The following is a 13,932-nucleotide window of genomic DNA, read 5'->3' on the forward strand; positions in this document are numbered from 1 at the left end:
GAGATGCCAGAGAGCTTACTCCTTCTCTCTCTGTACCATGAGAACTCAAAGAGATGGTGGCAATCTGCAAGCCAGGAAGAAGGCCCTCACCAGAACTGGATCTTGCTGGTACCCTGATATTGAACTTTCAGAACAGTGAGAAAATAAATTTTAAGTCACCCAGCCCATGGTATTTGTTACAGCAGCCCAAGCAGATGAAGACAGCGGGGAAGTGTAGGTTTGCCAGTGCTATGCAAAAGACTTTCAGTAGTCTTAGGATGGGGATTCAAACCAGAGACACAAATGTGGACCTCTCTGACATTCTGATTGTGTCCATGAACATGTCTGGCACCATATAGGTATTTAAAAAACATTAGTTCCAAATGCAATGTGGAACACTGGCCTAGGTCCTAGCATAGAAAAGAGATACTAGTGGAAGGCCTGGTGACATCCAAACCAAGTCTGTGTTTTAGTTAACAGTAAAATATTGATGTTAAGGCCAGGCACAGTGGCTCACACCTGTAATCTCAGCACTTGGGGAGGCCAAGGCAGGCGGATCACCTGAGGTCAGATCAAAACCATCCCAGACTTATCAGCAAGACTCTGTCCCAGAAAAAAAGAAGTTGGCCAGGCAAGGTGGCTCACGCCTATAATCCCAGCACTTTGGGAGGCATCACAAGGTCAAGATATGGAGACCATCCCAGCCAACATGGTGAAACCCCATCTCTACTAAAAATGCAAAAAACTACCTGGGCATTGTGGCACACGCCTGTAGTCCCAGCTACTTGAGAGGCTGGGGCAGGAGAATCACTTGAACCTGGGAGGCAGAGGTTGCAGTAAGCCAAGATCAAGCCACTGCAATCTAGCCTGGCGACACAGTGAAACTGTTTCAAAAAAAGTTAACTGAATCAGAAATAAATGCTGAATGAAAAGTAACTCAGACTAGGATAAACATCCAAACAGTGTCAACAGAGAAAGAAGAAGGCTGGGCACAGTGGCTCCCGCATGGAATCCCAGCACTTTGGGAGGCTGAGGTGGGTGGATCACTTGAGGCCAAGAGTTCAAGACCAGCCTGGCCAAAACAATGAAACCCCATCTCTACTTTAAAAAAAACACAAAACGTAGCTGAGCATGGTGTCATGCACCTATAATCCCAGCTACTTGGGAGGCTGAGGCAAGAGAATTGCAGGAACCTGGGAGGTGGAGGTTGCAGTGAGCTGAGATCAACTACTGCATTCCAGCCTGAGTGACAGAGCAAGACTCCGTCAAAAAAAAAAAAAAAAAAAAAGAGCCGGGCACGGTGGCTCAAGCCTGTAATCCCAGCACTTTGGGAGGCCGAGGCGGGTGGATCACAAGGTCAAGGGATCGAGACCATCCTGGTCAACATGGTGAAACCCCGTCTCTACTAAAAATACAAAAAATTAGCTGGGCATGGTGGTGCGTGCCTGTAATCCCAGCTACTCAGGAGGCTGAGGCAGGAGAATTGCCTGAACCCAGGAGGCGGAGGTTGCGGTGAGCCGAGATCACGCCATTGCACTCCAGCCTGGGTAACATGAGTGAAACTCCGTCTCAAAAAAAAAAAAAAAAAAAAAAGAGAGAAAGAGGAGAGAGAGAGAAAGAAAGAAAGAAAAAAAGAAAGAAAGAAAAGAAAAGAAAGAGAAAACCAAGTTCCTTCCTTCCATTGCAGATACAGGAACATAAGCTGGCAAGGGAGGCCCAGGGGAGGATGAGAGAGGTGGCAAGAGAGCCAGGTGGTGTCCAGGGGGCCAGGGAAGTTTCAAAGAGAATAGCAATGCCAAGAGCACCATAAGGGACAGAGAGCTTGCTGCCCAGAGTCCAGATTCAGACGGCTGGATTGGACCACTGCTGGACCAGCAGCTGATGGCATGAAAGCCAAGCTGCAGAGGGGCAAGGAAGCTCCAGAGCCGAAGCTGGGGCAGATCTTGTTGAAGGTAATGGCATCTCTCTGGGCTGTGGTTTATATTTACGAAGCATTTTTGCATGTTCTGGTCAATGTTCTAATATGAAAATAATTCGGCAAACAGAACCTCTATGACTCTATTTTAAACGTCAGCACCACATTTGCTACAGAGCCACTCACAGATGGGGAAATGTCATCATCGTATTTTTTTAGCTGATTCATAAACTCCAGATGCTTCTTCTCCTCCTCCAGTTGAGCCACAGACTGCTCACTCTTCTGCAGTTTCTGCTGCGTGTTGGCCAGTTCATCCCGTAGCCACTGATTCTCCTGGCACAGACGACGAACCTGTGCACGCAGTTTCTGTTTCTCAGACTCCACAGCATTCAGGTGATTTGACAAAGCCATCATAACCTGAGCAGACAGAAACACGTGAAACACTGTTGTACGCTGTCCAGCAAGAGTCCCTCCCACCTGTGTGAGCCTTCTGTGGCTGCGGCTCTAGTTTACTGTCGCAGATATTTTCTCCAAAGTACATGTAAGTACAATCTGCCGTTTATTTCTCTTTTCCCATTCAGCTATAGACACGTAACAGGGTATGATAAAGAATACCACATGCTCTGAATGCCTACAAAAAAATACCTATTTTTTTAAGAGCATGTCAAATGGACCAGCAATGAAAACAAAGCTACCCTTCTGATGAAGCTGTATTATTTTACTTTCTATCAAGATAGCCTCAACATAATTTTTTATAGACCCGACCTTGTATACACACATGCATGTATGCAGAGTGCAGGTTGGTAAAGGGCTGGAGGTGGGGGTCAGAGAACGGTCCACATACAAATCTTCCTCAATGGTCCACGGTAAGAGAAGACGTCTCTGTAGCTACCAAGAGTAAGAATGCACTGGTGCACTCATAAGCTTATGCTTATGTCATAAAATCCAGGGGCCACTCCAGGCCTCTGGCTATAGAGTCCTCACTAGTTTCTGGAACAGCCAGCATGAGGCCATGGCAAGTTCCTAAAACAGAAGAGCAGAAAGAGCTGGGAGAAGCTGGCTGGCTGCAATCTCTTCTCTCTTTAGATCATATATCTGCCCTTCCCTCTCATAATATAGTAACCACATTATTACTCTCCTAGGTTTAAAACCTGAAATTCCAGAAGATGGGACTTTTCTTCCTTCTTTTTTTAAACCTATTATCTGTGACACCTAAAAAGCAAATTTAAATTCATGTCACCTGTTTTGATAACAGAACTTGAGAAATAATAGGTCCACAATATCCAAACAAAGCTACAGTTCTGCAACTCAAGTCTGTAACATGGTTAGAATGAAGTCTCTAAAATCAGGGTTGGGCGGTCACTTCCTCTATGAAAACAGAAACTGCTGACCAGCAGCCCCTCTCTTCTGCTCCATTCACTCACTAAACTAGAGAAAGCCAAGAAGGAAAGAAGCCAAGCTTCAGTATATTTAATTTTACCTAAGATATGCTGGCAGAGCCAGAAATTATCAGGAAAGAGAATTTAAAAACCTAGAAGTTTCCAGTATTTTCATCTCCATGTCAAGCATGGTATTATAGAAACAAAGTTTAGTCAGCTGGGCGTGGTGGCTAACACCTGTAATCGCAGCACTTCGGGAGGCAGAGCAGGGCGGGTCACTTGAGGTCAGGAGTTCCAGACCAATCGGACCAACAGAGTGAAACTCCGTCACTACTAAAAATACAAAAATTAGCTGGGTGTGGTGGCACATGCATATAATCCCAGCGACTCAGGAGGCTGAGGCAGGAGAATCACTTAAACCCGGGAGATGAAAGTTGCCATGAGCTGAAGGAAGTCGTGCCACTGCACACCAGCCTGGGCAACAGAGCGAGACTCTGTCTCAAAAAAAAAAACAAAACAAAAAACAAAGGTTAGTCAAAGATATGAAACAATCTGGCCCTGGGACTGCAGTGACCATCACCCACTGGCCAGTGTCCATTCTCCCTCTCTTCCTTAGGCTTCAGAACCTGCCAGTATTTAAGTGGGAAGACAATATTCCCATCTCTCACTCACCCAGGTACAGCCATCAGGTTCTGGCCAATGAAATGTAAGCACTGCTATACAGAGTACCAAGGAAGTAGCCTTCAAGGAAGAAGGCACATCCTTGCTTTCCTTCCCCTGTGCTAGAAGAAAGCCATGAGGCTGCCACTGGAGCTCATTCTCGGTGCCCAAGAAGGCTGCCAAGGTGTAGTGTGGCAGATGTTAGGAGCCTGAGTATCCCCGATGACTGTGCAGCTACAGAACCTGACCAGGATAGTATACCTCAGTATTTGCTTGACAACCATCTTGTGGTTTAAGCCAGTTTCTGTTTTTTGATACTGGCAGCCAAATCAAATCCTGAATGATACACAGCAGTATCCACTATTTTGGCTCTGCTTTTAAAAATTCAGGTAGGCCGTAAGGTTAGGAGTTTGCGACCAGCCTGGCCAATATGGTGAAACCCTGTTTCTACTAAAAACACAAAAAATTAGCCAGGCATGGTGGTACACGTCTGTAATCCCAGCTACTTAGGAGGCTGAGGCAGGAGAATAACTTGAACCAAGGCAGGGGGCAGAAGTTGCAATGAGCAGAGATTGTGCCACTGCACTCCTGGGCAATGAAAACAAACATCATCTCAGAAAAATAAAAATAAAATTCAGATAGGCTCAAATCAGTAGTCATTTATGAACATACACAATACACATAAGTGGATCTGGTTTTTGTGGGTTTTTTTTGAGACAAAGTCTTGCTCTGTCAACCAGGCTGGAATGCAATGGCGTGATTTTGGCTCCCTACAACCTCCACCTCCCAGGTTCAAGTGATTCTCCTGCCTCAGCTTCCCAAGTAGCCAAGATCACAGACGCCCGCCACCAGGCCCGGCTAATTTTTGTATTTTTAGTAGAGTCAGGGTTTCACCACATTGGCCAGGCCAGTCCCAAACTCCTGACCTCAAGTGATCCACTTGCCTCACCCTCCCAAAGTGCTTGGATTACAGGCGTGAGCCACCACACCTGGCTTGGATCTGTTATTCTATAACTATCTTTCCTCTTCTTCTGTGAAACTGCTTATTTCAAACAAAGTCTCCATTTTTCCAAACCATCCAAAGCTCTTGACAACATCTGAGTCATTCTCACTCGTACCTGTGCCTCACTCAGGCCAAGCTCCAACATCTCCAGTGACTTCCGGATCATGTTTGATTTCTCCTCCACCAGGTTACTTTCATCATCTTTCTTCAAACACTTCAGTGTCTCCAGTAAACTTTGTAAAATGGAATTGTGCTCATTCTTCAAAGCCTCCAGCCCCTGAATTACTTGTTTTGTCTTAGAAATAATTTCATCCTGCGTAAGCTTCTCCAACTTGTCTTCCTTTATGTACACCATTGTGGACATGTTGTCATACATTCTAGAATTTAAAAAGAAAAAGAAATTAGACCCTTCATTATGGGTTTCATTTCTGTTACATCAAGTAAACATAAAAAATTTTTAATTAACATTTTCTAGGAGAATAATAAATATGCACATTTGTAATTTATGATCTTGAAATATTACACTCTGCACTGTTTCTGTTTTTCCTTTGCAGACACAGTTAATTACTTTTTTGGTTTATGTCTGAATTCTTTTTTATGACAGCAACTGAAATTAATGCCAAAGATTAAAAGCAGCAAAACATCTAAATGGCACTTTCAAAACACATAGCCTCAGTGAACAAAATTTGTTCTCTGAATGCCTGCAAGCCTTTTTCTCTTCTTAACAAAATGCAGAAAGAACGCTAAATTCTTGGTAACCTGTTTAACTGGACAAAGGCTTGAGAAGGAGTCACACAATTAGAAGAAGAAAGAAAAACCAGCCAAAGCACATGGAACAGGAAAAGCAGCAGGGAGGAGCAGACCCGGAAGACACAGGGCACCAGGGACAGGAGCAGGATGGTCACTGGGCGGCAGGCTCACAGATGAGGAGGGCTCAGCGAAGCACCGCCAGGGCCAGGCCCAGGGTGACGTGATGCAGTGTCTGGAACAGGCTTTTAAACATCAAGTTAGAAAGAAAAGGGGGAGGAAAGGGGCATATAAAACAGTATCACTGGGCCAGGTGCGGTGGCTCATGCCTGTAATCCCAGCACTTTGGGAGGCCAAGGTGGGTGGATCACTAGCTCAAGAGATCAAGACCATCCTGGCCAACATGTTGAAACCCCATCTCTACTAAAAATACAAAGATCAGCTTGGCATGGTGGTGCACACCTGTTGTCCCACCTACTCTAGAGGGTGAGGCAGGAGAATCGGTTGAACACAGGAGGAGGAGGTTGCAGTAAGCCGAGACTGAGCCACTGCACTCCAGGTTGGCAACACAGTGAGACTCCATCTCAAAAAAAAAAAAAAAAAAAGAAAGAAAGAAAGAAAGAAAAAGAAAGCAGCATCATTTGTGCTGCTGTGCCCGACAGCCACTGGCACTGAGCAATGGCTCCCTAATGAGCAGGATCTTTTCAACAGAGTGACAGGAATGGAGGTGAGATTACACGTCAGAGTTATTTCACAGCACTACCACTGTCTAAAATCTCATGTTTCATGAAGTGTCTAATATCACCTTGAATATAAGCTCTTATTTAAAAATGCAGGATGGCCCGTGGTAGCTCATTCCTGTAATCCCAGCACTTTGGGAGGCCGAGGCAGGCAGATCACTTGATGCCAGGAGTTTGAAACCAGCCCAGCCAACATGGCAAAACCCTGTCTCTACTAAAAATGCAAAAATTGGCCGGGCGCGGTGGCTCAAGCCTGTAATCCCAGCACTTTGGGAGGCCGAGGCGGTTGGATCACGAGGTCAAGAGATCGAGACCATCCTGGTCAACATGGTGAAACCCCATCTCTACTAAAAAAATACAAAAAATTAGCTGGGCATGGTGGCACGTGCCTGTAATCCCAGCTACTAAGGAGGCTGAGGCAGGAGAATTGCCTGAACCTGGGAGGTGGAGGTTGCGGTGAGCCGAGATTGCGCCATTGCACTCCAGCCTGGGTAACATGAGTGAAACTCCGTCTCAAAAAAAAAAAAAAAAAAAAAATAATGCAAAAATTAGCTGAGTGTGGTGGCACATGCCTGTGGTCCCAGTTATTCAGGGGGCTGAGCATGAAAATCACTTGAGCCCAGGAGGCGGAGGTTACAGTGAGTCAAGACCGCACCACTGCACTCCAGCCTGGGCAACAGAACGAGACTCTGCCTACATAAATAAACAAAATAAAATCAGCTGGGTGTAATGGTTTGTGCATGTATTCCTTGCTACCCAGGAGGCTGAGGCACAAGGATCACTTCAGTCCAGGAGTTTGAGGTTATAGGGAGCTATGATGGTACCACTGCACTCTAGCCTGGGTGAAGGAGAAAGACCCTGTCTCTTAAAAAAAAAAAAAAAGAAAAGAACAAAGGCCACTCCTCTACCTGACAGTAAGTTAACTGTTGGTGTCTATTTAACATATGGCTCTCCAGCTTCACTGCAGCAAATCCATGCTGTGTGCCAGGCTGGGAATATATTGCTCAACAATACTGCTGCTCCATAAGGGACCTCATCCATACTGTTCCATGATCTATCCCCAGCCTGACACTCAATACACATTTGTGTATTGAGTGTTTTACTAAAACTTACTCTGAGCTAAAGCCCTGGAATGTACAGATGAATAAGGGCCTTGCCCTTAAGGACATGTGAGCTAGCAGAAGACAAGCTACACAAGCAGGTGCACAAAGACCTGAAGGCCTAGGGACAGAGGCTGTGCAGCAGAGCACAGCAATGGGGGACAATGGCCAACAGAGACAAAGGCCAGACAGAAGAAACTACTCCCAAGGCAAGCCAGTATTATCAAGTAGCACCTCTCAAGGCTACTAAGGGCTACTAAAATTGTTAAGGGCACTGCCAGTTCAGGACCAAAGGGGAGCTGAGGCAGAGGTGTGACAGTGCCCACTGATGGTGAGCAGCTGCTCATTGCTGCGGAGCCAGACCCAGTAACAAGGACAGAGGAGCAGCATGGAGTGAGGGCATCAGAAACGGCCCCCCAAGTCACCGTGGTATAGATGTAAGTACATGTGCCACTTACTTCTTCAGAGGGAAACACAATGGCATATATATTTAGACTCGACACCTCTGGTCATTTCCAGGCTAAGCCATTACAACCAAAGACAGCTTATATAATAAACGGTGCCAAGGCAACTGGCTATTTAGAAAAAATAAAGTTAAACTCTTACCCTCACTATATACTAACATGAATTCCAGATTAATAAATTTAAAACACACACACAAGAAACTAGAAGGAAATACCAAGCAAAGGTCTATAGGCATGTAGGCAAACTAAAGATCATTCTATGAATAAATGGCATAAAACTGTAGAAGACTGACAAGTCTCCTTATTTTAAAGTTTCATGCAGAAACAAAATACGTTTCTGAGGGAAGACTATTTTGTAGCTAATCAAGATGAAGAATTCAAAAGTATATAGGCTACCAGCCCATGGGCTAAGTTACAGATTACATTGATTTCTGAAAGGAAAAAATTACTCAAAATCTAAGTTGACGGCCGGGTGCAGTGGCTCACGCCTGTAATCCCAGCATTTTGGGAAGCCGAGGCGGGCGGATCACGAGGTCAACAGATCGAGACCATCCTGGCCAACATGGTGAAACCCCGTCTCTAAAAATACAAAAAAATTAGCCGGGCATGGTGGAAACCCCGTCTCTAAAAATACAAAAAAATTAGCCGGGCATGGTGGTACATGCCTGCGGTCCCAGCTACTCGGGAGGCTGAGGCGGAAGAATCGCCTGAACCCAGGAGGTGGAGGTTGCAGTGAGCCGAGATTGTGCCACTGCACTCCAACCTAGTGACAGAGCAAGACTCTGTCTCAAAAAAAAAAAAAAAAAAAAAAAAAAAATCTAAGTTGACTCAAACATTTTGCCAGCCTATAAATCATATCATCCCTGGACCATCTTCCAGCTTCTCATGCTATGTACGCCTGGAGATGATTCAATGGAACAAGCAATCAGCCAGAACAATGCCTGACACCCCACGGAAATGCAATAAAGATGTGTGCAATGAATGAATGAAGCAGCTTTTGGAGGTACTGCATCTTCCTCTCACCTACCCTGGGACTTGTTGGAGGCTCAATCTCCCTGTAAGTCAAGTGGAATCAATACCCACCTGACCTAGAACACCGTACAGGCTTAAAAATACTCCCTTCCCCGCTTTCCCTGTGACTGATACACAAGCTTTCTGGCCCCAGGTTATTCTAACAATGGATTTTTTTTATTGTGGTTTTATTTATTCCTTTTTTTTTTTTTTTTGAGACAGTTTTGCTTTTGTCACCCAGGCTGGAGTGCAATGATGTGATCTCGGCTCACTGCAACCTCTGCCTCCCAGGTTCAAGCGATTCTCCTGCCTCAGCCACCCAAGCAGCTGAGATTTCAGGCTTGTGCCACCACGCCCGGCTAATTTTTCTATTTTTAGTAGAGACAGGGTTTCACCACGTTGGTCAGGCTGGTGTCGAACTCCTGACCTCCAGTGAACCGCCTGCCTCAGCCTCCTAAAGTGTTGGGATTATGGTCGTGAACCACGGTGCCCAGCCATTTATTATGCTTTTATTTCTACAAAAAACCCCACAAAAGTCCTATTTAAAAAGTTCCAGTATTTACTCTGTAAGAACAAAATAACTCAATGCAAAGTCTCCAGTGTAAAACCTGATAAATTTAATATCTGAATTAAGCTCCTAAAACACAAGAAGCCCTTCTTAGGGTCAAAGCTCTTTAAGCCTGTTCAACAGGCAAAGCTATTACATCCTACTGAACTTAAAGTCTCAGGATTCAAGTAAACCTGACATATTATTTTCTTGAAACGGGGTCTCACCATGTTGCCCAGGCTGGCCTCAAACTCTTGTGCTCCAGTGATCCTACCACCTTGGCCTCCCAAAGTGCTAAAATTATAGGTATGCGCTATTGCGCCAGGCACCTAACAAATTATGTAGTGTGTGTGCAGATTCTAAGTCATTACCTAACATAATGAAGACCAAAAAAACCCTATAACTTGTTATTTTCATTTTAGAACTTATTTTGTTTCCATTATTTTAAATAGTGACTCAATTTTTACAATTACGTAGTATTATGGTTTTCACGTTTTTCTTTTTCTTTTAGAGATGGGGGTCTTGCTATGTTGCCCAGGCTGGACTTGCACTCCTAGACTCAAGCAACCCTCCACCTTCGGTCTCCCAAGGAGCTACAACTATGGGTACTTGCCACTGAGCCCTGTTTTGGTTTTTGGTTTTTGGTTTTTTCAGGAAAGATCTTACTCTATTGCCCAGGCTGGAGTGAAGCGGCTCTGTCTCGGCTCACTGCAACTTCTGCATCCTAGGGTAGCTAGGACTACAGGCATGCACCCCATGCCCGGCTAATTTTTGTGTTTTTAGTAGAGACAGAATTTCACCATGTTGTCCAGGCTAGTCTCAAACTCCTGAGCTCGGGTGATCTGCCTGCTTCAGCTTCCCAAAGTGCTGGGATTACAGGCTTGAGCCACCACACTCAGCAGACTATGCCATTTTGACACGTATTTTTAACATACATGATTCTCCTTTTTTTCTGAGACAGGGTCTCACTCTGTCACCCAGACTGAAGTGCAGAGTGGAATGATCTTGGTTCATTGCAACCTTCAACTCCTGGGCTCAAGTGATCTCCCACCTCAGTCTCCCTAGTAGCTGGGACTACAGGTGCACACCACCAAGCCTGGCTAATTTTCCATTTTTTTTTTTTTTTTTTTATAGAGACAGGGTCTTGCCATGTTGCCAGGCTGGTCTCCAACCCCTAGGCTCAAGAGGTCTGTCCACCTCGGCCTCCCAAAATCTGGGATTACAGAAATGAGCCCACAGTGCCTGGCCACGAGTCTCATGTCCAAAGATTTACTTCAATCGTTCTTTCATGCTACCGCAGTGTGAGGACATAAATTGACAATGTTAAGAACCTATCCTGTCAGGCTCCACATTAGGACCTCTGATTAAATACCTGTATTGTAACTTGCCAGGAGTAAAAAACAAAAATAAATTTTAAAATCCTGTCTGTACCATTTTGTAACTTAGAAATAAAACAAGTTTGACTCTTTTTTAAATGTCATTTGAAATATGATACAAATACACATATCTTTTACAAACTACCCAATGGGACAGAAATGAGGAAATGCAATCCTTTCAAAAGGCTTACCTGCCTTTTGGAAACATAAGAAACAATAACAAGAAAGTTTCGGGGCCGGGCACAGTGGCCCACGCCCGTAATCCCAGCATTTTGGGAGGCCAAGGCAGGCAGATCACCTGAAGTCTGGAGTTCAAGACCAGCCTGGTCAACATGGCAAAACCCTGTCTCTACTGAAAAAAAATAGAAGGCTGGGCATGGTGGCTCGCGCCTGTAATCCCAGCACTTTGGGACATGGGCGGATCACGAGGTCAGGAGTTCAAGACCAGCCTGGCCAACATGGTGAAACCCATCTCTACTAAAAATACAAAAATTAGCTGGGCATGGTGCAGCGTGCCTGTAATCCCATCTACTCAGGAGGCTGAGGCAAGAGAATCGCTTGAACCCAGGAGGCAGAGGTTGCAGTAAGCCAAGATCACGACACTGCACTCCAGGCTAGACAACAGAGCGAGACTCCATCTCAAAAAAAAGAAAAATTAGCAGGGCATGGTGATGCACACCTGTAGTCCCAGCTACTCCAGAGGCTAAGGCAGGAGAATTGCTTGAACCCAGGAGACAGAGGTTGCAGTGAGCCAAGATCACACCACTGCACTCCAACCTGGAGACTCCATCTCAAAAAAAAAAAAAAGTAATTTAAAAAACGCATTCTCAAACTTGAAATAAGGCTTAACAGTTCGGACAGACAAAGTAGCATGCTCGTATTATTCAACATCCTACTTGACAGGTAAGGATTTGTACCCATGTAACTGAAAAGAGATGGCAAGCAATAATACCTAATATACAGACTACAACTAACATTCCATCACTCAGCTCTGACAAAAACACCAGACATAAATATTAATTTGTATATTCAGTTGCTTTATCTCTACTCTAAAGTAATCCAAGCAGAGGTAATATGCAAAATAGAAATAGCTCTTATGCTGGGCACAGTGGCTGATGTGTGTAATTGCAGCACTTTGGGAGGCCAAGATGAGAGGATCACTTGAACCCAGGAATTCAAGACCAGCCTAGGCAACATAGCAAAACGCCATCTATACAAAAAACAAAAAAATTAGCTAGGCATGGTAGCGCGTGCTTGTAGTCTCAGCAACTTGGGAGGCTGAAGCAGAAAGATTGCTTGAACTCATGAGTTTAAGACCAGCCTGGGTAACATAGTGGGATCGAATTTCTTCAAAAAATAAAAGAAAAAAATTAGCTAGGCATAAAGATGCATGTCTATAGTTGTTCAAGGCTGCAGTGAGCCATGACTGTGCCACTGCACTTCAGCCTGGGTGACAAAGTGAGTGAGACCTTGTCTGAAATATATATATACACACGTATAGATGTACACGATATTTTAATTAAAAAATTAAAAATTAGATGGCATGGTGGTACGTGTCTGTACTCCCAGCTACTTGGACGGCTGAAGTGGGAGGATCACTTGAGCCCAGGAGTTCAAGGCTGCATGAGCCATGGTCATGCCACTGAACTCCAGCCTGGGTGACAGAGCAAGACACTGTCTCGGAAAAGTCCTTATTACACACTAATACTGTCCTTTTAATTTGTCCTTTATGAGAAGAGTGATATTTTACTTACTCTATCATACTAATGACTAAAAGAGAAGGTCTTGGGAGTTTTAACTAACTCCCTGATAGAAATGAGGAAACTGACAAATTTAGAGTAGACAATTCTGTGAAATACAGTGATGTGCAGTGAATGACATTTTGGTCAATGAGGGACCTCATATTTGACAGTGGTCCCATAAGATTATAACATCTATTTTGACTATATGTTTTCCATGTTTAGATACGTTTAGTTGTACAGATACTTAGCACTGTTACAGTTGCCTACAGTGTTCACTACAGCCACATGCTGTACAGGTTTTTGGCCTAGGAGCAATGGGCTACACCACACGGCCTAGGTGTGCGGTAGGCTATAGTGTCTAGGTTTGTGTTAATGTACTCCTTGATGTTCCCCCAACAACGAAATCACTTTACGATGCATTTCTCAGAACGCGTCCCCAACATTCAGTATAACAGACACACAACTACATTAGGTTGATGCTTTAAACTGAGAAGTGGGACTGCGACGTCCACTACAAGCACAGCAGGAAATGCACAACTGAGCTAGGCAGCCCCAGAGGGAACCTGGGAGATACCCAACTCTCAGCCACCACTTGGTTTGTAGACCTGGTATGGCAGCCCAGTCTTCGCCTCCGAAAAGGAGAAGGGTAAATTTTCCTGAGAAATCTGGCCAGCCCCCAAAGAGTAACATCCTTCCATTTGCCAAACAAATGTTTACTGAACCCCTGTTTTATGCAAGGCACTATTCTAAAGGAAGCACTTAACAAAAAAAAAAAAAATTGTTCTAAGAAAACATTATGGTGACAAAAGAATATTATTATTGTTTTTTTCAGTAGAGACAGGGTCTCACTATGTTGCCCAGAATGGTCTCAAAGTCCTGGGCTCAAATGATCCTCCCACCTCGGCCTCCCAAAGTGCTGGGATTACAGGCACGAGCTACATACCCAACCCCAAAGAATATTCTCTATACTTCCAGAGAGGGAAAAAAAATAGGTCACATAGAAAGAATTGAGAATAACTTTAGGATTCTCAACAGCCACATTGGAAGCAAAAGGAAATTAAACAAATACTTTCAAAATTCTGAAGGACGGGGGTGGCTCACACCTGTAATCCCAGCACTTTGGGAGGCCAAGGTGGGCGGATCACTGGCGGTCAGGAGTTCAAGATCACTCTGGCAAACATGGTGAAACCCTGTGGTGGGGAGACCCCAGAAGTGCACAGGTAGGGGCCAGAAGCCTCAGCCTATTTCTATATAAATAATGAAGAAGAA

At 44.6% G+C, this 13,932-nt stretch overlaps 1 protein-coding gene across 16 annotated transcripts in view; it reads right to left on the reverse strand.

The window, feature by feature from the left end:
- Positions 1-5,340, reverse strand: part of KLC1 (kinesin light chain 1) — a 46,450-nt gene extending 41,110 nt beyond the window's left edge. For 9 of the 16 annotated variants that reach the window (XM_032267639.1, XM_032267636.1, XM_032267640.1 and 6 more), the window contains exons 1-2: positions 5,052-5,340; positions 2,081-2,311 (exon numbers count right to left, since the gene is read on the reverse strand). In XM_032267639.1, the coding sequence (XP_032123530.1) occupies positions 2,081-2,311; positions 5,052-5,312 (492 nt within the window). In that variant the 5' untranslated portion in view covers positions 5,313-5,340. The remainder of the gene's footprint in view (positions 1-2,080; positions 2,312-5,051) is intronic. The other 7 variants (XM_032267641.1, XM_032267643.1, XM_032267642.1 and 4 more) reach the window with 1 other exon arrangement.
- Between the last annotated feature and the right edge of the window lie 8,592 nt (positions 5,341-13,932).

The sequence above is a fragment of the Sapajus apella genome, unplaced genomic scaffold (genome assembly GCF_009761245.1).
Source record: "Sapajus apella isolate SASKATOON/1434 unplaced genomic scaffold, GSC_monkey_1.0 scaffold170, whole genome shotgun sequence".
Classification (NCBI taxonomy): domain Eukaryota; kingdom Metazoa; phylum Chordata; class Mammalia; order Primates; family Cebidae; genus Sapajus; species Sapajus apella.